This window comes from Hyla sarda, chromosome 2 (genome assembly GCF_029499605.1).
Source record: "Hyla sarda isolate aHylSar1 chromosome 2, aHylSar1.hap1, whole genome shotgun sequence".
Classification (NCBI taxonomy): Eukaryota; Metazoa; Chordata; class Amphibia; order Anura; family Hylidae; genus Hyla; species Hyla sarda.
This window is the reverse complement of record NC_079190.1, coordinates 87,278,168-87,304,515: the sequence shown is the minus strand read 5'-3', so window position 1 is coordinate 87,304,515 and position 26,348 is coordinate 87,278,168. Positions and strand designations below refer to the sequence as shown.

At 43.4% G+C, this 26,348-nt stretch overlaps 1 protein-coding gene across 1 annotated transcript in view; it reads left to right on the top strand.

Moving 5' to 3' along the window:
- LOC130357382 (short-chain dehydrogenase/reductase family 9C member 7-like) overlaps window positions 1–26,348 on the top strand; it is a 61,197-nt gene that overhangs the window by 12,926 nt on the left and 21,923 nt on the right. Inside the window, exon 2 of the mRNA XM_056560074.1 lies at window positions 21,453–21,786. Coding sequence (XP_056416049.1) covers window positions 21,474–21,786 — 313 coding nt within the window. The 5' untranslated portion in view covers window positions 21,453–21,473. The remainder of the gene's footprint in view (window positions 1–21,452; window positions 21,787–26,348) is intronic.

The window sequence follows — 26,348 nt, the reverse complement described above, 5'->3', positions numbered from 1 at the left end:
GATCCGGCCATGGATCCCGCTGAGGTCCCGTTGCCCAGTGTCGCTGACCTAACCTCTGTGGTCGCCCAGCATTCACAGCAGATTGCGCTACAAGGACAACAGCTGACTCAGTTGACTGCTATGCTACAACAGCTTCTGCCTCAACAACAGCAACCATCTCCTCCGCCAGCTCCTGCATCACCTCCGCAGCAAGTGGCTGCTCCCAGACTCCGCCTGTCCCTACCTGACAAGTTTGATGGGGACTCTAAACTGTGCCTTGGTTTCCTGTCCCATTGTTCCCTACACCTGGAGATGATGTCAGACCAATTTCCTACAGAACGGTCAAAGGTGGCATTCGTGGTAAGCCTGCTGTCTGGAAAGGCTTTGTCCTGGCCACACTGCTTTGGGACCGCAACGATCCTGCCACTGCTACTATCCAGTCCTTCTTCTCAGAAGTACGCAGTGTCTTTGAGGAGCCAGCCCGGGCTTCCTCAGCCGAGACTGCCCTATTGAATCTTGTCCAAGGGAGTTCTTCAGTGGGTGAATACGCCATTTAGTTCCGCACCTTCGCCTCTGAGCTATCCTGGAATAATGAGGCCCTCTGCGTGATCTTCAAGAAAGGCTTATCCAGTCACATCAAAGATGTTCTGGCCGCACAAGAAATTCCTGCTACCCTGTCTGAACTCATCCATTTGGCCACCAGCATCGACATGCGTTTCACTGAAAGACGCCAGGAGCTTCATCAGGAAACGGATCTTGTTCGCAACAGGCGGTTTCCTCCCCTGGCACCTCTCTTCCAGCGTCCTTTGCAATCTGTTCCTGTGCCTTCCGCCGAGGAGGCTATGCAAGTGGACCGGTCTTGCCTGACCCAACAAGAGAGGACTCGCCGTAGGAACGAAAACCTGTGCCTGTACTGTGCTAGTACCGAACATTTCCTAAAGGACTGTCCTATTCGTCCTCCGCATCAGGGAAACGCTCTCACCTAGTTAACGTAGGAGAGGCGTTGCTAGGTGTGAGTTCTTCCTCTTCACGACTGACTATACCCGTGCGGATTGCTTTACCCGCTAATACTAATACTTCCTTCTCCGCTGTGGCCTTCTTGGACTCTGGTTCAGCAGGAAGTTTCATTGAAGCCTCCCTAATCAACAGATTCAATATTCCTGTTACCCGTCTTGTCAAAGCTCTCTTAATTTCATCCGTCAATGGAGAGAGGCTCGTCTGCACCGTGCGTTACCGCACTCAACCGCTGCTCATGAGTCTTGGAGTTCACCATCATGAACATATTGAATTTTTCGTGCTGCCCAACTGTACTTCAGAAATTTTTCTGGGCTTGCCCTGGCTCCAATGTCACTCGCCTAGCCTCGACTTGGCCTCCGGGGACATTAAGAGTTGGGGATCTTCTTGCCACAAGCGATGTCTCCACCCAGTTTCTTCCTGCCAAGTCTCCATTGCCACTCCATTGCCAGGTCTTCCTAAGGCCTATCAGGACTTTACTGACGTCTTTAGTAAAAAGCAAGCAGAGGTCTTACCTCGACATAGACCCTATGACTGCCCTATCGACTTGCTCCCTGATACTACATCGCCCCGTGGTAGGATTTACCCACTTTCTGCCCTGGAAACACAAGCCATGACAGAGTACATCAGAGTTCAGGAAAACTTCAAAAGAGGGTTTATCCGGAAATATTCTTCTCCAGCCGGAGCTGGATTCTTCTTCGTGGCCAAGAAGTACGGCTCTCTACGCCCTTGTATTGACTACCAAGGTCTTAATAAGATCACAGTAAAAAAACATTATCCTCTACCACTCATCTCTGAACTATTTGATCGATTGCGTGGAGCTAAGATCTTCACCAAACTTGATCTAAGGGGCGCCTATAATCTCATCCGTATTCGCGAAGGTGATGAATGGAAAACCGCCTTCAATACCAGAGATGGTCACTTTGAATATCTTGTCATGCCCTTTGGTCTATGCAACGCCCCAGCAGTCTTCCAGGACTTTGTCAACGAGATTTTCCGGGATATGCTGTATTCCTGTGTGGTGGTCTATCTTGATGACATTCTCATTTTTTCTTCCAACCTAGAGGAACATCGCCTCCATGTCCGTCAAGTGCTCCATGTCTGTCAAAATGCTAATCCGAAATCCTGTCCACCGCAGGCGGAGGAGGCCTTTAAACTCCTCAAAGCCGCCTTCACTTCTGCTCCAGTCCTGTCCAGGCCAGGTCCTCTGAAGCCCTTCTTCCTTGAAGTTGACGCCTCCTCAGTTGGTGCCGGAGCTGTCCTTCTTCAAAAAACCGCTAGAGGAAAGAATATCACTTGGGGATTTTTCTCCAAGACTTTCTCTCCTCCTGAAAAGAACTATTCCATTGGAGACCGGGAACTATTGGCCATTAAGTTGGCACTTGAGGAGTGGAGACATCTTCTAGAAGGATCCTTGCATCCCATCACCATCCACACTGACCACAAAAATTTGTCCTACCTTCAATCCACCCAGCGGTTAAATCCCCGCCAGGCTAGATGGTCATTGTTCTTTGCCAATTTCAATTTTCAAATTCATTTTCGTCCTGCTGACAAGAATGTCAGGGCTGATGCTCTATCACGTACCACCGATGCCTAGGAATCAGAAGTTCTTCCTCAACACATGATACCTTTTGAGTGTCTGGTCGTCTCCGCCCCAGCTTCTTTGGTGCCAATTCCTCCCAGAAAAACCTATGTTCCTCCACGTCTTCGCCTCCAGACTCTCAAATGGGGTCATTCCTCCCACTGGTGGGTCATGCTGGAATCAAAAATTCCATACAGCTAATTGCCAGACACTATTGGTGGCCCTCCTTGGAGAAAGATGTGACCGATTTCGTACGGGCCTGTACAGTGTGCACGTGACAAGACGCCAAGCCAGAAGCTGGCTGATCTTCTCCTTCCTCTGCCTGTGCCTGAACAGCCATGGTCTCATATAGCAATGGACTTTATAACTGACCTACCTTCATCTCATGGCAACACTTGGGTCATTTGGGTGGTCGTTGATCGCTTTTCCAAAATGGCTCATTTTGTCACGCTTCCGGGTCTACCTCTTGCGCCACAATTGGTGAAACAATGTTTTCTACAAATTTTTCGTCTCCACAGGCTTCCCACGCATATTGTCTCTGATAGAGGTGTTCAATTTGTTTCAAAATTTTGGAGAGCACTCTGCAGTCAATTAAAGATCAAATTGAATTTCTCTTCCTCCTATCACCCCCAATCCAATGGACAAGTGGAAAGAGTAAACCAGATTCTTTGTGACTACTTGCGGCATTTTGTCTCCTCCCGCCAAGATGATTGGGTCGACCTTCTGCCCTGAGCTGAATTCTCGTACAACTTCAAGAATTCTGAGTCTTCCTCCAAATCTCCATTCTTTGTGGTGTACGGCCGTCACAAGCTTGGTCCTCGGTACCTTGGGCCTTTTGAAATCAAGAATCAAATCAATTCTGTCTCCTACAAGCTTTGTCCTCCCCCTTCTCTTCGTATTCCTAACTCTTTCCATGTTTCTCTTCTCAAACCTCTCGTACTTAACCGCTTTTCTCCCAAGGTCACTGTTCTTGCTCCTATGTTTGGCTCCTCTGATGTCTTCTCCGTCAAGGAAATCCTCGCCTCCAAGGTCGTCCGAGGTAAAAAAAATAAAAATTTTGGTGGATTGGGAGAATTGTGGCTCTGAAGAAAGATCATGGGAATCTGAGGCCAATATTTTAGACAAGGAACTCATCTACAGATTCCTCGATTCCAAAAAGAGGGGGAGGTACTGTCACGCCTAGCGCTCCGGGTCCCTGCTCCCTCCCGGAGCGCTCGCGCGCTTATCTGCTTGCAGCGCCCCGGTCAGACCCCCTGACCGGGAGCGCTGCTCTACTGTCACCGGTGGGGATGCGATCCGCATGGCGGGATCCCAGTCGCATCCCAGTCCTCTCACCTGCCCCGTTCCCTTGCTGTCAGGTCCCGGCGCACCACTAATTGGTGCCTGGCCCAATCAGTGTTAATCACTCCCAAACATTTAAAAACCCACTTCCCCTTCCTGTCCTTGCTGGATCTTGTTGCCTTGTGCCAGTGAAAGCGTTCCCGTGTGTCCATTGCCTGTGTATCCAGACTCTTGCCGTTGCCCTTGACTACGAACCGTTGCCGCCTGCCCTGACCTTCTGCTACGTCTGACCTTGCCTTTTGCCTAGTCCTTGTGTACCGCGCCTGACTCAGCAGTCAGTGAGGTTGAGTCGCTATTGGGTGGAACAACCTGGGGGTTACCTGCCACAGCAAGTCCATCCCGCCTTGCGGCGGTCTCTGGTGAAAACCAGTAACCCCTTAGATTCCCTTCCCCTGGTATGGCCCACGCCATCACCTCACTGACATAGAGGAACCACTACCTGTGTCGTCCCTGCATACCACTCCGGATCCTGACAGCACTAAGTATGTAAGGCAGAGAAGTGCCAGGACTTGCACAGAGTAGTGGCAGAGGCCTAAATTCATCAGGCAGAGGTCACTGCAGACTAGGGGAGAGTGGCAGCAGGAGTCGCAGCGAGAGGCCTGAACTCCCCGTATCAGCTAGCGGTCATGCCTTGTCCAGCAACCCATCTACCATCATCGATTGGTTAACATGATCATCCACTTCATCACAAGTGACATCTGACACCCCCAGTCAAGAGTCGTGGGTGCCTCAGACACAACCCTCAGTTGGCATGGCCCGGGAGCAGTCCCTGTCCTCCCATTGCCTCTGCTCTATACTGTTCTTTCCCCCACAGAAGTATCTTATGCCGTAGGTTCAACTCCAGGATTTAGTGAGGTCGATCTACTAGAGTACAGTCAACAGATACTGCCCATCCAAGAACTGGAGGAGACATCTGCCGCTTCCTTCACTAGGTGGGCAAGGAATGATGAAGAGAGTGGTGTGGGAGGAGGTGTTGCGAGCGTTCAGGCTCCTGAAGCAGACACTTTTGAGGAACCTGAGTAGGACATCAGTGACGTGCAGACACAACTCGATGATGACGACGCCGGTCGCACTTGGGAGCCGGGTGCAGAAGGGGCTTCATCATCATCTTCAGGAGAAGAGGGTTGCAGGTTGTCCATGAGGCAGCAGCTGAGCCAACAAGGTGGTAGCATGGTTGGCAATCAGCATGGTGGCAGAAGTGGAAAGTCTGGAGCCAAACGTGCCTGGGGTAGACCACCTGCTTCGCGACAGTCTACCTTCCCGGGAGGTAGTGGAACAGGGGTTCCTGGAGTCGGCGGCAGTAGCAGTCAATCAGTGTGGACTGTTGGTGGGAAAATCAGCTACTCAGCGCAGCGGTGTTGCAGTTTTTCAGCAAGCATCCGTAGGATGTGAACCTGGCCACATGCCACATGTGTCGGCAGAAGGTGAAGCGTGGCCAGGGTCCCAATGTTGGCACCACAGCCCTTCGTGAACACATGCAGTTTCATCATAAAGCGGACTGGGAGAACCGTGGCTCCGAAATGGTGGTCAAGCCTGCTGCATCACCCAGTGGCATGCCGCTCCCTGTTTCAGCTAACAAAAGCTCCACCACCTTAGCAGAAGGGAGCTGTGTGTCATACCCATCTTCTGTCACTCCAGATGCTCCTGCTCCTCCTACTTTGAGTCAGTCATTCCACCAGCAATCCTGCACCCACTCATCCAATGGCGCAGAAGCTTAATGTGCTCCTCTCCAAGTTGCTGGTGCTGCAATCCCTCCCTTTTCAAGTAGTGGACTCCGCACCTTTCAGAGAACTGATGGCATGTGCCAACCCAAGGTAGAGAGTCCCAAGCCGTTATTTCTTTGCGAAGAAGTCAGTACCAGCCCTTAACAATTTTGTGGAACAGAAGGTGGGTCAGTCCTTGAGCCTGTCGGTGTTTACCAAAGTGCACGGCAGCACCGACATGTGGAGCTGTAACTATGGTCAGGAACAATACATGTCCTTTACGGCCCACACGGTGAATATGGTTCCTGCGCAGCCACAACAGCAACTTGGACAGGTCACGCCGCTTCCGCCTCCACGCTCTCAGGTTGTTGGTTCGCCGACAGTGTGTGACTCCACCTCCTCATGCTCCACCGTGTCCTCAGCCTCCACTGCACGGACAAGTCTCAGTGCCCCTCCAGCAAACCATGTGTGCAGGGCATGGTGGAGTCACACTGTTCTTCAAATGGTTTGCCTTGACGAATGGAATCACACAGGGGAGGAACTGCTAAAAGTAATTCATCAAGAAATCGAATCATGGCTTACTCCACGAAACCTGGAAAAGGGAACCATGGTGACTGACAACGGGAAGAACATCTTGTCTACGCTGCGACAATTGGAGTATTGTTAGCAGTACTGGAGGCCGTATCTCCAGAAGGATATAGATACTCTAGAGAGAGTTCAAAGAAGAGCTACTAAACTAGTACATGGATTGCAGGATAAAACTTACCAGGAAAGGTTAAAAGACCTTAACATGTATAGCTTGGAAGAAAGAAGAGACAGAGGGGATATGATAGAGACTTTTAAATACATAAAGGGAATCAACATGGTAAAGGAGGAGAGCATATTTAAAAGAAGAAAAACTATCACAAGAGGACATCTTTTTAAATTAGAGGGGCAAAGGTTTAAAAGTAATATCAGGAAGTATAACTTTACTGAGAGAGTAGTGGATGCATGGAATAGCCTTCCTGCAGAAGTGGTCGCTGCAAATACAATGAAGGAGTTTAAACATGCATGGGATAAGCATCTCCTTAGCTATCCTTCATACAAAATAGGGCCAGGGACTATTCATAGTATTCAGATTATTGGGCAGACTAGATGGGCCAAATGGTTCTTATCTGCCGACACATTCTATGTTTCTATGACAAGGAAGGATGAGCCATGCGCCCTGCATGGCACACATGTTTAATCTGTTTGTTAAGTGGTTCCTGAAGTGTTCCCCCCCATCTGTAAGACATCCTAACAATGGGAAGGAAACCTTGCACGCACTTCAGCCTCTCATACAACGCAAAGCAAACCCTCCTTCAGCTGCAGTGTCAGAACGGCACCCCCAACATAATCTGATTTGCGACGTTTCCACACGTGGGAATTCCACCCTTCATATGTTGGACTGATGATACGAACAGAGAAAATCCATCACTGATTTCTTGGTGATCCGAGCGGATAGGGGGACTCCTTTGTGTAACTTCAATTTCAACCTGTGGCAGCTCATACGTGACACCTGCCGTTTGCTCAGGCCCTTTGAGGAAGCCACATTATTATTAGTCAGTCGCCAGGATTATGGGAAGAACAACGTCCTTCCCCTGTTCATCTACTACAACACTTGTTGGAAACAATGGCTGGTCAGGGCACTGGAGACATGGCGCCTACATCTGAAGGCCACATGAGCCCTGTGGGGGCTGAACTGGAGGAGGAAGAGGAGGGGCACAGTGGAGCACAATTTAGGTTTCACAAAATGGGCGTTTTTTCTAGTCATCTGACTGGAGAGAAGGAGCTGGAGCAGCTAGAGGAGCTAGAGGAGACAGAGGACCCAGACACACTGTCACAGTATGCAGTGGAAATGGAGGCATGGAGTCCCTCTGAGTCACTTGAACAAATGGCACAATGCATGCTCACTTGCTTGCGTAGTGACGGCCGAATTGTCACCATTCGGCAGCAGGATGACTTCTGGCTCTCCACCTTATTGGACCCTCGCTAAAGGCACAAAATGGGGGCCTTTTTTACACCCACTGAGAGGGAGGACAAAGTGACCTACTACAGAGACATCCTACGTAGTCAGTTGGCCGATGCCTATCTGCATCATCGTCCATCCTCTGGCAGGTCTGACTTGGGGGGCCCTCTGCACTCACCTTCTACTGCCATGGCTGCTAGGAAGGGGTGGGGTGGCAGGAGCAGTACCAGCTCCATCAGCAGCAGCCTGAGTCTACAGTTGCTTATGAGTACCTTTTTTCACCCGCATAGTGAAGCAACTCATCAGCAGCAGGTAGACCTGGAGCAGGACCTGAACCAGCAGGATGTGACATACCTTGACATGCCCATGCCAACACACCTTGAAGATCCGCTGGACTTCTGGGCAGCCAAACTTTATTTGTGGCCACAACTAGCAGAGTTTGCCCTGGAAAAGCTGTCCAGGCCGGCCAGTAGTGTGCCATTTGAGCGGGAGTTTAGTGCGACGGGGGCCATAGTCACCCCAAAGCGAACTCGTCTGTTCACTAAAAATGTGGAGAGACTGATGTTTGTCAAGATGAATCAGGGATGGATCAGCCAGGATTTCCAGCCACCAATGCCAGATGCCTCAGAGTAGATTGACCCTGCTGCTACACCAACATTTCCCAATTATGGTTGGTTATGAAACCCTCTAGGGTTATCAATTACTGATTACTTTGGTACTGGGATTGCCTGCTCCTGGCTCATCCTGTGTCTTTCAGGAACAACTTGCCTCACTGATGCTTCTGGCCTTTAATTTTTGGATGTTTAGCAGTAGCTAAATAGATGCTTAATGCAAATGTCAACATTGATCTTTAAATGTAAGGGGTTATGAAACCCTCATGGGTACTGCGAATGTCTGCTCCATACTAATTCTGTGTCTTTCAGGAACTACTTGCCTCCCTGCCCTCAGGCCTTGGGCCTTCAATTTTTGGATGTTTAGCAGTAGCTAAATACATGCTTAATGCAAATTTCAACATTCATCTTTAAATGTAAGGGGTTGGTTATGAAACCCTCTTGGGTACTGTTATTGCCTGCTCCTGGCTCATCCTGTGTCATTCGGGAACTACTTGCCTCACTGATGCTTCTGGCCTTGGGCCTTTAATTTTTGGATGTTTAGCAGTAGCTAAATATATGTTTAATGCAAATGTCAACATTGATCTTTAAATGTAAGGGGTTATGAAACCCTCTTGGGTACTGCGAATGCCTGCTCCATACTAATTCTGTGTCTTTCAGGAACTACTTGCCTCCCTGCCCTCAGGCCTTGGGCCTTCAATTTTTGGATGTTTAGCAGTAGCTAAATACATGCTTAATGCAAATTTCAACATTCATCTTTAAATGTAAGGGGTTGGTTATGAAACCCTCTTGGGTACTGCTCCTGACTCATTCTGTGTCTTTCAGGAAATAATTGCCTCCCTGATGCCTCAGGCCTTGGGCCTTCAATTTTTGGAAGTTTAGCAGTAGCTAATACATGCTTAATGCAAATGTCAACTATGATCTTTAAATTCTCGGCACTCTGCTAGGGCCTTCTCCTACCCCGCTGGGGCCGATCCGAGGACCTCACTAAACCATCCAATCGGTAGTACAAACATGCGGTGTGTACAAAGGGCAGGGACTTAATGAACCCAAGCTTATGACCCGCGCTTAGTTGTGATTCTTCTTTCCTGGCAAATAATTTCAATCCCTGATCCCTATCCCGAACGGGGTTCAGCGGGTTACCCGCACCTGTCATTGAAAGATAGACACACGCTGATCCGTTCAGTGTAGCGTGCGTGCAGCCCCGGACATCTGAGGGCATAACACACCTGTTATTGCTCGATCTCGCGAGTGATCGTGCAATTTAAGGGGTTATTAAAGCCTCTTGGGTACTGCTGATGCCTACTCCTGACTGCTCCTGTGTCTTTCAGGAACTACTTGACTTCATGATGCTTCTGGGCTTGGGCCTTTAATTTTAGGATTTTTGAAATACATACATACATGCTTAATTTAAATTTCAACATTTATGGTGCAATGTATGGGGTTATTAAACACTCTTGGGTAGTGTTTTTTTCAAATTTTTTGATAATTATCACAGTAATAAACTTGAATTTTCCACAATAATAACCATTACACCATTGAACGATTGTTGCGTGTGATTTTTTAAGTAAGATTTAAAAAAAAAAAATAAATACGCAGAGGGATGAACTCTGCTTCTTTATTTCATAAAAAATTATTTTATAGAAGAATGTCTTTTGGTGGTCCACCGTCCTGCATTATAGTGTCTTCTGGACTCCTAGATATGCGCTTGTTCTTAAACAAAGGTACAAAAACCAAAAATGGCCAGTCAGGGCTATGGAGGCGTTCCACTCACATCTTACGGCCACATGAGCCCTGTGGGTGCTTGTGAAATTAGGTCCTTTGTACCCACACGGCGGGGTCCGGGACACAAATTTGATTTAACCCCTTAAGGACGCAGCCCTTTTTCACCTTAAGGACTGAGCCCTTTTTCGCAATTCTGACCACAGTCACTTTACGAATTAATAACGCGAAAACCCTTTTTTACGGAATATTCTGATTCTGAGATTGTTTTTTCATGATATATTCTACTTTATTTTGGTGGTAAATTTTCATGAAAATTTTGAAAATTTTGCATTTTTCTAACTCTGAAGCTCTCTACTTGTAAGGAAAATGGATATTCATAATAAATTTTATTTTTCTTCACAAATACAATATGTCCACTTTATGTTGGCATCATAAAATGGACATATTTTTGCTTTTTGAAAAAATTAGAGGGCTTCAAAGTAGAGCAGCAATTTTCAATAATTTCATGAAAATTGCTAAATCTGAAGGGACAGATGTTACAGAACTACAACTCCCAGCATGCCTGGGCAGTCCAGGCATGCTGAGTTGTAGTTTGGGAGCATCTGGAGGGCTACCGTTTGGGCACCACTGTAACAGTGGTCTCCAAACTGTGACCCTCCAGATGTTTCAAAACTACCACTCGCAGCATACCCAGACAGCCTTTGGCTGTCTGGGCATGCTGGGAGTTGCAGTTTGGCCTTCCTAGTGGTTGCTACAGTAAAGATCCTTTTACTTTCACTTTCAATTCCCCTCCCCCACCGTCGATTCCCTACCTTAACAAGTATCCAGAAGGCTCCACCGAAGATCACGGGTCCACAGGCATCTTCTCCTGCAGGTACGGCCTCTATCTTCTTCCCAGATCTCCTCGACATCCAGGGGCGGGCAGAACGGGCAACCCCCTGTCCTGCGCTGCCATTGGTCAGAACTCCGTTCTGACTAATGGCAGGGGATAGGAGGAGGTAGCAGCTCTGCGACCTTACTCCTATCCCTTTGGCTGATCGGGGCTGTTGCTGACAACTCCGATCAGCCCTATTTTCCGGGTGATCGGGTCACCAGAGACCCGATCAGCCCGGAATTGAAGAAAATCGCATATCTGTAATGGCATGCGATTTTCTACGATCAGCGACATGGGGGGGGGGGGGGTCTCAGGACCCCCCTGGGCGATGTGTCAGGGTTCCTGCTGAATGATTTCAGCAGGCATCCGGCTCCGGTCCCCAACCGGCTAGCGGTGGGGACCGGATTTCCCACGGGCATATGGATACGCGCTTGGTCCTTAAGGACTCGAAATGCAGGGCGTATCCATATGCCCTGTGTCCTGAAGAGGTTAAATTTCAAATAAAAAAATCACACATTTCAATGGTCTCCTCATGCTGCAGCCAACTCCAGGCTGCATCATTCTGGTAATATATAGAGAGCACTCGCTGTCCTACATTTTCGTTAACATTCTTCATAAAAAATGTTTGTCTTTTTTATTAGGGATTGTGAAGCTTTGGTGCGTACTCATGCATCAGCCAACTCCAGCCTGTGTCATTCAGGCAATATATGGTTTACTGATGGCGCTGCTGGGCCTGGGTCTGGGAATTTCAAATTTTCTCATAGGTAGCACCCGCTATCCAAAAGTCTTCTTCATAAATTTCTACAATTGTTGTATTTTTTTGGAGGGATTGTGAAGCCCTAGTGTGTACTCGTGCATCAGCCAACTCCAGGCTGTGTCCTTCAGGCAATATATAGGTAGCACCCACTGTCCTAAATATTCTTAAAATTATTTTAAAAATGTTTGTTTTTTCTTTGGGATTCTGAAGCCCTGGTGTGTACTCAATGCTGCTTCCTGCTACACTTTGTCAGCCCGTTGGTCCTGCAACAGTGTGCTATTCTGCCTCCACATCCTCCACTGTGTCTTAAGCCTCCACTGCCCGGTCAAGTCTCAGAGGCCCTTCAGCATACCATGTGTGCAGGTCACGGCGGTGTCACGTTGTTCTTCAGATGGTTTGCCTTGACAAGAAGTCTTGGAAACAATGGCCGGTCAAGGCAATGGAGACGTTGCGCCTAAATCTCACGGCCACATGAGCCCTGTGGGGGCTTGTTGGATTTGGTCCTTCGTACCCACAAGCTAGGGTCTGGGACACGCAAAGGTTGTTTTACATTTCAAATCAAAAAATTATGGCGCTGCTGGGCCTGGGAATTTAAAATTTTCTCATAGGTAGCACCAGCTATCCAAAATCTTTTCCAAAAAGTTCTAAAATTGTGGTGGTTTTTTTTTTGGGGGGGGGGGGGGGATTGTGAAGCCCTGGTGTGTACTCCTGCATCAGCCAACTCCAGGCTGTGTCATTCAGGCAATATATGGGTTACTAATGCCGCTGTGGGGCCTGGGTCTGGGAATTTAAAATTTTCTCATAGGTAGCACCCGCTATCCAAAATCTTTTCCAAAAATTTCTAAAATTGTGGTGTTTTTGGAGGGGGATTGTGAAGCCCTGTTGTGTACTCGTGCATCAGCCAACTCCAGGCTGTGTCATTCAGGCAATATATGGTTTACTGATGCCGCTGTTGGGCCTGGATCTGGGAATTTCAAATTTTCTCATAGGTAGCACCCGCTATCCAAAATCTTTGGTTTAAATTTCTTAATTCATCTTTTAATCTTAGGGATTGTGAAGGCCTAGTGCCTACTCATGCTGCTGGCAACTCCGGGCTGTGCCATTCATCCACTATATGGTCTCCTCATGCTGCCAACATCTCCATGCTGTGTCATTCAGCCACCATATGGTCTCCTCATGCTGACAACATGTCCATGCTGTGTCATTCAGCCACTATATGGTGTCCTCATGCTGCCAACACCTCCACGCTGTGCCATTCAGCCACTATATGGTCTCCTCATGCTACCAACACCTCCACGCTGTGACATTCAGTCACTATATGGTCTCCTGACACTGATGCCACCACCAGTCTCTGTAATTGTGCTGCTGTGCAGCAGTGATTCTAAAAGTGATGCCGGTAATCTGCATGTTATTCTGAATAACAGTATTATTTCACTAACCCAGCACACTCCATATGCGTTTTAGAACACAGCAAAGTGTTCTATACCCCTATAGAGGCTGTATGTAGGCTAGAAATAGCCTTTTTTAATATAAAAATTCGGAACAAAACAAACGTTATTGGAAAATCCGGCGAATTGGCCGAATCAAATTTTTGAAAAGTTCGCTCATCTCTAATAAATATATATATATATATATATATATATATATATATATAGTCCCAAATAAATGCAGCACTACTTATCTAGTCCAGCAAACAATGGTGGTGCCAGCATCCAAAAAAGACTCGATCAAAGTCCTCCATAGACAGAAACCAAAAACAGGCGCATCACTCCAAAAAACAGTGTGATTTAATATCTCATGTCAGCATTACAATGTTTCAACTCCTCCTGGAGCCATTTTCAAGCATGGTGATATACAAACACCACAGGGCTTTTATGCCCCAAACAATTAATTAGTGCAAATCAATTCATAAAGTGCCAATCATATAAACATCATATAAAAATATAAACAGTGCGTTACATAATTATATAGCACATAGTGCATCAGTGTAGATAAAGTGCTATGGTGCATATAGTGCATAAGAATCATACAAAAAGTTAAAATACAGCTTGAAAATACATCTCAAGATATGATTGCATATAATCATACAATCATCAACACCTGTGTATATAATAAACATCATAAAATAGTACATACTGCATAGTGAGGAGGAAACATCCACCTGCTCCATACAATGGCGCCGTAAGCGTGGGCTACTAGCTATTGCGCCTGCGCAAACAGGCTGTGGATACTTCCGCATACACGCTCGCGGTCATGTGACTCACCCGCTCACGTGATCCGCTACCCCGGCAACGGCCAACGCTATCTGCGAGGCAGTGTACAGAGGCAGCCGGAGCACGATCGCAGGCGACAATCCAGGCCGCGAGATGTGTATATATAGAAGTGAAGAAAACAAGAACACAGGTATCAGCAAAGAAGAGGGCACAAACAGGACCATGGATTCAGATGCCACAACATGGGGGTTACAAGGCGCATAGCAGAGTAAGAGAAGATTAGGAGCAAAAAATTGAAAAAACATAAAAAAACACAAATAATAATGAACAAAAAAGTAGAAAATAAGAAATAAAAAATAAAAATGAAAATAAAAAAATAAAAATAAAATGAAATATAATCCATAAAACATTGTTTCTTTTTTTGCAGTTGTGTTTTCATTATTTTTGTATAATATTAATAGGGTTACACCTTGTTGGGCCAGGGATAGATAACTGGCTTAACCCCTAATAGGGCCAAGGAGTCATCCATCAAAGGGGGGACTCCTGTGTTCAGGACCGTCAAGCCCTCACCCCACTGGATTCACCCCACCTGGGCTATACTCAAGGGCGCCCGCTTATTCAGCAGCGCTGAACCCTAGGCATACTGCCTAGTGTAATTCCAAATAAAAAGAACAAAACATAATAAAAAACAAAAGGAAAAAAAATCAAAATATAAATAAATACAAAACAATATATTCTTTTTATCATATAAAAAAATATAAAAAAATTTATAAATGTAAAGACAGAAATGGAGAAGATTAAAAAATTTTGAAAAATACCCCAGAATGATGTAATATGCGCATATATACCCCACATGATGGAATCCACCAACCACGGTCCAAGTAGTACCACAACAGTGCTGAATCTGTGTAACTTTATTTAATTCACCACATCAGATTGTAATAATACAAAAAATGTATTAAAAAATATTCGCCACAGTGTAGAAATTTATCTTAATTCACATATGTTGGAGTAGGTGATGTCTCCTCCTATGGTTGTAGAAATCTAAAAAATAAAGAAATATATTATTAGAATTATGACATTGTATTTGTATATCACATTACACATGTATAGAGGAGGTAAGTATAACAACGGATAAATGGAATTTAGGGGCTGTTTGTAGGCCACCTCTGTATACAAGTTTTCTACATAATATTGAAATCCGCATTAAGACCATAGGGACGTAGTGTTTTAAGTTTATGTATCCACCACAATTCACGTCGTTTCAAGATTGCTAATCTATCACCCCCTCTCACAGGATGTGGTATATGATCAATTGCCATAAAACGTAGGTCCTTCTCCAAGTGGCCAAGCTCAGTGAAGTGCTTGGACACCGGGAGGTCCAACCAACGTTTACGTATGCTAAACCTATGGTTATTAATTCTAGTTTTCAAATTCAAAGTAGTTTGCCCCACGTAGACTAAATTACATGGGCAAGTCAGAATATAAATTACCCAGGTTGAGTCACACGTGAGGTAAAATTTAAGAGGATATTCCATCCTGGTCCCTGGGTGTCTAAAGCTAGATCCCTTTATCATAAATTTACAATCCACACATGTTAGACATGGAAAAGAGCCAAAATTACGTATACTGAGTACAGTCTGTCTAAGGGTTTGGGGTGAGTCAATAGTAGATTTTACCAGTTTATCCCTCAAATTTCTTGATCTTTTATAGGACATCAAGGGAAATGTGGAAAACTCCTCAATTCCCTTGAAACTTTTTTGTAATATGGTCCAGTGTTTGTTGATAACACCCGCAATTTTACCACTATGGTTATTATACACTGATGTGAAGGGAATTCTTCTTGCTTTTTGAGTCTTACTAACTTTTGTCAAAGTAGATTGTCTGTCAAGAGTCTGTAATTTATTTAGCTGTCTGTCAATTATGTCTTTGGGATACCCTCTCTCCAAAAAATTGGAAGAAATGGTATCCAAAGTAGAGTCCAGAGTTAATTCGTCACTTACTATACGTTTTGCTCTAAGTAGCTGGCTGTACGGGAGTGATTCGATCATCCTTCTAGGATGACAACTTTTGAAGTGCAATAGCGTATTTTTATCTGTTGGTTTAGTATACAATGACGTGAAAATCTGTCCATCCTTTTTGCCCACCCAGACATCAAGAAAACTGATGCCCTCTAGGGAAAAAGTCATAGTAAATTCAATTGAATTTAGAAATTGGTGGAATTTCTAAATTCAATTGATCCCAACATTGAATTTACTATGACTTTTTCCCTAGAGGGCATCAGTTTTCTTGATGTCTGGGTGGGCAAAAAGGATGGACAGATTTTCACGTCATTGTATACTAAACCAACAGATAAAAATACGCTATTGCACTTCAAAAGTTGTCATCCTAGAAGGATGATCGAATCACTCCCGTACAGCCAGCTACTTAGAGAAAAACGTATAGTAAGTGACGAATTAACTCTGGACTCTACTTTGGATACCATCTCTTCCAATTTTTTGGAGAGAGGGTATCCCAAAGACATAATTGACAGACAGCGAAATAAATTACAGACTCTTGACAGACAATCTACTTTGACAAAAGTTAGTAAGACTCAAAAAGCAAGAAGAATTCCTTTCACATCAGTGTATAATAACCATAGTGGTAAAATTGCGGGTGTTATCAACAAACACTGGACCATATTACAAAAAAGTTTCAAGGGAATTGAGGAGTTTTCCACATTTCCCTTGATGTCCTATAAAAGATCAAGAAATTTGAGGGATAAACTGGTAAAATCTACTATTGACTCACCCCAAACCCTTAGACAGACTGTACTCAGTATACGTAATTTTGGCTCTTTTCCATGTCTAACATGTGTGGATTGTAAATTTATGATAAAGGGATCTAGCTTTAGACACCCAGGGACCAGGATGGAATATCCTCTTAAATTTTACCTCACGTGTGACTCAACCTGGGTAATTTATATTCTGACTTGCCCATGTAATTTAGTCTACGTGGGGCAAACTACTTAAAATTTGAAAACTAGAATTAATAACCATAGGTTTAGCATACGTAAACGTTGGTTGGACCTCCCGGTGTCCAAGCACTTCACTGAGCTTGGCCACTTGGAGAAGGACCTACGTTTTATGGCAATTGATCATATACCACATCCTGTGAGAGGGGGTGATAGATTAGCAATCTTGAAACGACGTGAATTGTGGTGGATACATAAACTTAAAACACTACGTCCCTATGGTCTTAATGCGGATTTCAATATTATGTAGAAAACTTGTATACAGAGGTGGCCTACAAACAGCCCCTAAATTCCATTTATCCGTTGTTATACTTACCTCCTCTATACATATGTAATGTGATATACAAATACAATGTCATAATTCTAATAATATATTTCTTTATTTTTTAGATTTCTACAACCATAGGAGGAGACATCACCTACTCCAACATATGTGAATTAAGATAAATTTCTACACTGTGGCGAATATTTTTTAATAAATTTTTTGTATTATTACAATCTGATGTGGTGAATTAAATAAAGTTACACAGATTCAGCACTGTTGTGGTACTACTTGGACCGTGGTTGGTGGATTCCATCATGTGGGGTATATATGCGCATATTACATCATTCTGGGGTATTTTTCAAAATTTTTTAATCTTCTCCATTTCTGTCTTTACATTTATAAATTTTTTTATATTTTTTTATATGATAAAAAGAATATATTGTTTTGTATTTATTTATATTTTGATTTTTTTTCCTTTTGTTTTTTATTATGTTTTGTTCTTTTTATTTGGAATTACACTAGGCAGTATGCCTAGGGTTCAGCGCTGCTGAATAAGCGGGCGCCCTTGAGTATAGCCCAGGTGGGGTGAATCCAGTGGGGTGAGGGCTTGACGGTCCTGAACACAGGAGTCCCCCCTTTGATGGATGACTCCTTGGCCCTATTAGGGGTTAAGCCAGTTATCTATCCCTGGCCCAACAAGGTGTAACCCTATTAATATTATACAAAAATAATGAAAACACAACTGCAAAAAAAGAAACAATGTTTTATGGATTATATTTCATTTTATTTTTATTTTTTTATTTTCATTTTTATTTTTTATTTCTTATTTTCTACTTTTTTGTTCATTATTATTTGTGTTTTTTTTTATGTTTTTTCAATTTTTTGCTCCTAATCTTCTCTTACTCTGCTATGCGCCTTGTAACCCCCATGTTGTGGCATCTGAATCCATGGTCCTGTTTGTGCCCTCTTCTTTGCTGATACCTGTGTTCTTGTTTTCTTCACTTCTATATATACACATCTCGCGGCCTGGATTGTCGCCTGCGATCGTGCTCCGGCTGCCTCTGTACACTGCCTCGCAGATAGCGTTGGCCGTTGCCGGGGTAGCGGATCACGTGAGCGGGTGAGTCACATGACCGCGAGCGTGTATGCGGAAGTATCCACAGCCTGTTTGCGCAGGCGCAATAGCTAGTAGCCCACGCTTACGGCGCCATTGTATGGAGCAGGTGGATGTTTCCTCCTCACTATGCAGTATGTACTATTTTATGATGTTTATTATATACACAGGTGTTGATGATTGTATGATTATATGCAATCATATCTTGAGATGTATTTTCAAGCTGTATTTTAACTTTTTGTATGATTCTTATGCACTATATGCACCATAGCACTTTATCTACACTGATGCACTATGTGCTATATAATTATGTAACGCACTGTTTATATTTTTATATGATGTTTATATGATTGGCACTTTATGAATTGATTTGCACTAATTAATTGTTTGGGGCATAAAAGCCCTGTGGTGTTTGTATATCACTATGCTTGAAAATGGCTCCAGGAGGAGTTGAAACGTTGTAATGCTGACATGAGATACTAAATCATACAGTTTTTTGGAGTGCTGCGCCTATTTTTGGTTTATATATATATATATATATATATATATATATATATATATATATATGAGGTAAAATAGTTCATAAGGTTGAAAAAAGACCAGAGTCCATAAAGTTCAACCTATAACCCTAATGAGTCCCTACTGAGTTGATCCAGAGGAAGGAAAAAAAAACCTCATACTATAGGTAAAAATTCCTTCCCGCCTCCAAATATGGCATTCGGAATAAATCCCTGGATCAATGTTCTGTCCCTATAAATCTAGTATCCATAACCAGCGATGTTATTATTCTCCAAAAATGCATCCAGACCCCTTTTGAACTCTTTTACAGAGTTCACCATGAGCATCTCCTCAGGCAGAGAATTCCACAGTCAAGAACCCCCATCTGTGCTGGTGTAGAAAAATGATTTCCTCTAAAAGTAGATGATGCCCCCTTGTTATAGATACAGTCCTTGGTATAAATAGATCATAGGAGAGATCTCTGTACTGCCCCCTGAGATATTTATACATAGTTTTAAGGTCTCCCCTAAGCCTTCTTTCTTCTAAACTAAATAATGCCAATTCTGATAATCTTTCTGGGTACTGTAGTCCTCCCATTTCCCGTATTACTCTGGTTGCCCGTCTTTGAACCCTCTCGAGCTCCACCATATCTTTCTTGTACACTGGTGCCCAGTACTGTCCACAGTATTCCATGTGTGGTCTGACTAGTGATTTGTACAGCGGTATAATTATTTCCTTGTCGTGGGCATCTATGCCCCTTTTGATGAAACCCATGATTTTATTTGCCTTGGCAGCAGCTGCCCGACACTGGTCACTACAGCTAAATTTACTATTAACTAAGACTCCTAAATCCTTTTCCATGTCAGTCGTCCCAAGTGTGCTCCCATTTAATACATAACCCCAGCCCGGATTTTTCTTCCCCATGTGCATTACCTTACATTTATCAGTGTTGAACCTCATCTGCCACTTCCCAGCCCAAACCTCCAAGCTATCCAGATCCATTTGTAACAGTGCACTGTCCTCTATAGTGTTTACCGCTTTACAGTTTAGTATTATCTGCAAAGATTGCTACTTTACTATTCAACCCCTCTACAAGGTCATTAATAACTACATTAAATAGAACAGGACCCAAGACGGACCTCTGTGGTACCCCACTAGTAACAGTTACCCAATCAGAATAAGTACCATTAATAACCACCCTCTGTTTCCTCTCATGGAGCCAGTTACTTACCCACTTGCACACATTCTCCCCCAGCTCCATCCTTCTCATTTTATGCACCAACCATTTATGTGGCACCGTATCAAATGCTTTGGAAAAATTCAGATGAACAACATCCAGCGATTGCTCCTGGTCCAGTCTGTAGCTCACCTTCTCATAAAAGCTGATCAGGTTAGTTTGACAGGACGATCCCTCATAAAGCCATGCTGATATGGGGTCATACATTTATTTTTATTAAGATACTCCAGAATTGCGTCCCTTAGAAAACCCTCAAACAATTTACATACAACGGAGGTGGGTGGGCAAATTGTAGCAGAGGGTAAGGAATCAGGGACGCTGAGTACGCTGGGTATGCTGGCTACCACATCTGTTGCACAAAGCCATTGATTAGCATATTAGCAATAGAGGCTAATAAGTTGTATCTCTCTGAAACTGTGGTGCCAGTCCAGATAAGTGAAACATCATTTAAATCCAGTTCACCCACACCACAAACATGTGTATTGAGTTTAGTGTGGGTGAAACTGCTGTCAGTTCCCTTGACTCGGTCCATAAGGCCATAACAGGTTGCGTCTGATCTGGATTAACATCCACTTACAGGTCACCTTTGTGGGTCCAAATTAGGATGAGATGTATGAATTGGCCAAATAAGAAAAGCTACATTAATGAATAAACAGACAATAATGTGCTGATCTGTTTTATTAGGCAGAGCTACTCACTTCTTATACACTGGGTATATACTAAGTGTACGTCACAGCTTAAACAATTATACAATTGTATGTACAATTATACATAGCAATTAACCAGAGGACACCTGCTTGTTATCTCAGCCCTTTGCCAATCTCCCAGAAACTCCTCATCTTACTGTTATCAGCTAGCCATTCCTTCCTGAGAACTCATACACTGATACAAAGTAGAACCAACTTCTTAGCCATTCTCAATTCAGCTTATTTCTACTTTCAGCTTATATTCTAACAAATTCTGTACTTTGAGAATATTAACTGTGTAGTTTCCATATCACGTCCTTAAAGGTGTACTCCGGCCATAGACACCTTATTCCCTATCCAAAGGATAGGGGATAAGATGTGTGATCACGTGGTCCCACCACTGGGACCCCCGCGATCTTTGTGCAGTCAGCTGATGACAGGGAGCCTGTCTGCTTCAATGGGTGGAGCGATCGCTTGGTGGGAGAGAGATTAATCTTCAACTAATTGCTGAAGGCACCCTGATTGAAAAACACAAGTCTTTTGAATGGATGCAGCTCATTTGTGTGTCAATGGGTGGTGTGGCTGATGTGTGGGAGGGAGGAAAATGGAATTATGGGATTTGTAGGCAAAGAAGGAAACTCAAACAGGAAATACCGGTCACAAAAAGATAGCCACAGTGTTATGTAATCTCACAACATAGCCATTTAGCCCCAAGACAAGTGCAGATCCTTCCTAAGCATGTCCATTACTGTCAACAGATATGTACTCAAATCACCTTATGGTGGATAACCCCTTTAAGTAGTATTACTTATATAGAACGAAAATAATCTTGAATTACTCAATTCTATTGCAGGATAAAACTGTATCACTTATCATGTGGCTCCTTCTGCTGGTGGTATTTGTCCAGATCTTTTTGTACCGATGGTACAGACAAAGTCTGATCCTGGAGAATCTCACAGACAAATATGTCTTTATTACTGGATGTGACACTGGGTTTGGAAACCTGCTGGCCAAGCAACTGGACAAACGTGGAATGAAGGTTCTGGCAGCTTGTCTGACTGACCATGGGGCTCAGAATCTAAAGGAAGAGACCTCTAGTAGGCTACAAACAATATTACTGGATGTTACTGACAGCAAAAGTGTAAGCTCTGCTGCCGAGAGTGTGTCGACTATAGTTGGAAATACAGGTGATCATTTGTTTTTCATAGCATACATAATTTTCATGCTTTTTTAATTGTTTACGGTACCATTATGCACAACATACTGTAGGTTGTCCAGGATGAAGATTTAGCTTTTTTCCCCCATAAACAGTAAAAGCAGCAAATTGGCACACATACCAGTCTGGCCTCCTACACGTGGCTCTCTATCTGTTGACAGCTACAAATACTATTGTTTACCACTGCCACTAAATATGATTATACTATTGGTGCTTTGTGCCACATATCTGGATACTAGGTCTTCACTTTGCATTGCAACATTACTGTTGAATTGGATATTGCTTCTGCACATAATCACTGCTATTTTTTCTCGCAGTACCTTTTTTTTTTTTTTTTTTTGTCCAATCGGTTCATGGGATTAGCAACACTAAGTTACTGTCTGTCAAAGCCTCCCAGATCTAAGTGGTAAATCACATACAAATGGCTTAAACGTGATCTTGAAACTTTCAGATTATCATATCTACTTAGGCTGTATTTGACATTAGGGCACCCATGGACCTGTAGAAAAAGAGGCAGGGTTAGCTCACCACCATGTACCAAGACAAAAAAACAAGAGAACACAACAGAGTCATTTCAAAGAAAGGTATGTGCCAAACAAGCACACATTTTATTATTTCCGTATCAGAAAGGACAGTACATCAATAAAAACCATGTATATACAAAGAAAAGGAATACAACAACAAACGGTGATATCACCGGCTCTGCACAGGTAATAGTCAAAGTACACATAATTAATATAGTAGGGTATATCCCCATTTAGATATAAAGGTATCTACATATAAAAAGGGTGGCATAAGGCACATCTACAATATATATAGGTAACTATTGCACATCAGTAGGTATTGCACATAACAAATGTAGGTAACTCCTATACAGAGCTTACAGTGTAAACATATAAGGAAAGTGCAATGTGCATATAGCAGCCTCCTGAAAAAACAGGATTAGGGGATACAGACATAGTAGCAGCGTAATAACAAAGTGCAGTACACTGGCAGAGACCGGGATAGCACCAGTCCAACATACATTTCGGTACGTCATCTTCCCAGATGCAGGGGCGGATCCAGAGTCTAGTCTCGGGAGGGGCACTATTAGATAATTTCGTTTTGGTGGACAGAAAATAAGAAGGTGTTTCTTAAAGAACTTACAATATTAATAAATGTATCCAGTATAATAATCAAATACACCAATTGCCACAGAATGGGAAAGAGCTAAAGAAGTTTTTACAATTTAAACCTACAGTTCCCAGTATGACCTAAGTAGTGGTAAGGTTATGCTGGGAGTTGTTGTTTCACCCATCATTACTACAAAACTTACAAGTGACTACATCTCTGGTGGGACAGTCAGGACAATACACAATGATATCAGTGACTATAGGTGACGTCTTCTCTATAATCTTTCCTTATCTAATTCAGATGGTACATACCGCCAGGTCCAGCTAAATGTTCTCGCTGAAGAACTAGATGCCCAGACGGCTCCTCACTATGTCAGCGGATTCGGAACCTCTGTATGAAAACAAGTATTATTATAAAACTGCCAAACATCCTATCCTTTGAATATAATTCTGACACACTGTACCCTCCGAATATACTACAACTCACTTTACCCTTTGAATATAATACTACCACACACTGTACCCAATGAATATAATACTGCCACACATTGTACCCACTGAATAATACTGCCACACAATGTACCCACTGAATAATACTGCCACACATTGTACCCACTGAATACTGCCACACATTGTACCCACTGAATATAATACTGCTACACATTTTACCCTCTGAACATAATACTGGCACACACTGTACTCTCTGAATATAATACTGCCACACACTGTATCCACTGAATATAATACTGCCACACATTGTACCCACAGAATACTGCCACACATTGTACCCACTGAATATAATACAGCCATACACTGTACCCACTGAATATAATATTACCCACACACTGTATCCAATGAATATAATACTGCCACACATTTTACCCACTGAATAATACTGCCACACATTGTACCCACTGAATATAATACTACCAAACACTGTACCCACTGAATATAATACTACCCACACACTGTACCCAATGAATATAATACTGCCCCACATTGTACCCACTGAATATAATACTGCCACACACTGTACCAACTGAATATAATACTACCCACACACTGTACCCACTGAATATAATACTGCCCCACATTGTACCCACTGAATATAATACTGCCCACACACTGTACCCAATGAATATAATACTGCCACACATTGTACCCATTGAATAATACTGCCACACATTTTACCCACTGAATATAATACTGCCACAGATTGTACCCACTGAATAATACTGCCACACAATGTACCCACTGAATAATACTGCCACACATTGTACCCACTGAATACTGCCACACATTGTACCCACTGAATATAATACTGCTACACATTTTACCCTCTGAACATGATAATTGCACACACTGTACCCTCTGAATATAATACTGCCACACACTGTATCCACTGAATATAATACTGCCACACATTGTACCCACAGAATACAGCCACACATTGTACCCACTGAATATAATACTGCCACAAACTGTACCCACTGAATATATTACCCACACACTGTATCCAATGAATATAATACTGCCACACATTTTACCCACTGAATAATACTGCCACACATTGTACCCACTGAATATAATACTACCCACACACTGTACCCAATGAATATAATACTGCCCCACATTGTACCCACTGAATATAATACTGCCACACACTGTACCAACTGAATATAATACTACCCACACACTGTACCCACTGAATATAATACTGCCCCACATTGTACCCACTGAATATAATACTGCCCACACACTGTACCCTATGAATATAATACTGCCACACATTGTGCCCACTGAATAATACTGCCACACATTGTACCCACTGAATATAATACTGCCACACATTGTACCCACTGAATAATACTGCCACACACTGTACCCTCTGAATATAATACTGCCACACACTGTACCCCTGAATATAGTACTGCCACACACTGTACCCCTTAATATAATACTACCACACACTGTACCCCTGAATATAATACTACCACACACTTTACATCTGAATATAATACTGCCACACACTGTACCCCTGAATATAGTACTGCCACACACTGTACCCCTTAATATAATACTACCACACACTGTACCCCTGAATATAATACTACCACACACTGTACCTCTGAATATAATACTGCCACACACTGTAACCTCAGAATATAATACTACCACACACTGTACGCTCTAGATATCCCTCTGAATACAATACTGTGCTGTATTGTGGCTAATGAAAACCATACTACCCCAGAAATTCCTTATACTCTGTGCCCCTCATATTTAGTAATAATGCCCCACCCTGTGCCTGCACTTATAACTATGACCTATCCTGTTATATAATAATAATGCCCTCTGTCCTGTGCCCCTACCATATAATTCCCCCCTGTGCTGTGCCCCTCACTTATAATGCCCCTGCAATGTTCCCCTCACATATAATGCCCCCATCCTGCTCCCTCAGGTGGCATTTTAAGTAAGGGGCACATAACAGGGTGCATTATAAGTAAGGGGCACATAACAGGGCATTATAAGTCGAAGTACATTATATGTTAGCGGCTCAAGACAGGGGGGCATTATAAGTGAGGGGCCCAAGACAGGGGGGCATTATAAGTGAGGGCCTTTAATAAGTGAAGGTAAAGAACGGAAGATCAGCTCACCACAGTCCAATTAATAGGAGGATACCCAGGTGTGAATGCTGGAAGCACGGATGAGGAGCCGCCTCTCCTTGTAAACATAGAACAGAAAATGAATTGGATCCAGCTCCCAGGGAAAAAATGTTGAAATAAAACTTAACGTTTAATGTTCATGTTAAAAACAATTCTCCATAGAGATGGCAAGTGACATGTCACTGCTAAAACCAAGTGAACGCCGACGCGTTTCGAGCATAAAGCTCTTAGTCATGGCTTTGTAAAAAATTGTAATGTACAATCTAACTTGTCCCTGTTTGGGATATGCACAGTGGTGAGGATGCATCCCAGACCCCCATTCATAGAGATCACTCACTCTTTTACAGGCTGCCAGCATAATCAATGCGTCACCTAACCCCGGGGAACAGAGCCAAGTGCCGCATAGTGTGCACGCAGTCATGTACCCCCAGCACGCGAGTGCGAGGGGTCATGTATGCAGCAACATAAATCGCTGGCAGCCCTAGGACCCTCTCGGTCCATCAGTCACATTCAGAGACTCACTCCCAGGGACATAAAGGGACCATCAACTACTAAGTGGTGAAAAAACTTTTTTTTTTAAAGTAAACATTTTTTTATTAGATAAAAAAAATTATAATAAAAATAATAAATAAAAATAAAATAAAAACAAAGGATACAAAATTGAAAAATAAAAAAAGTGTGCAAAAGAGCACAAAAATATGTAAAGAACAAAAAAATAATGATATTAAATAAAAAAAACAAAAAACAAGAAAATA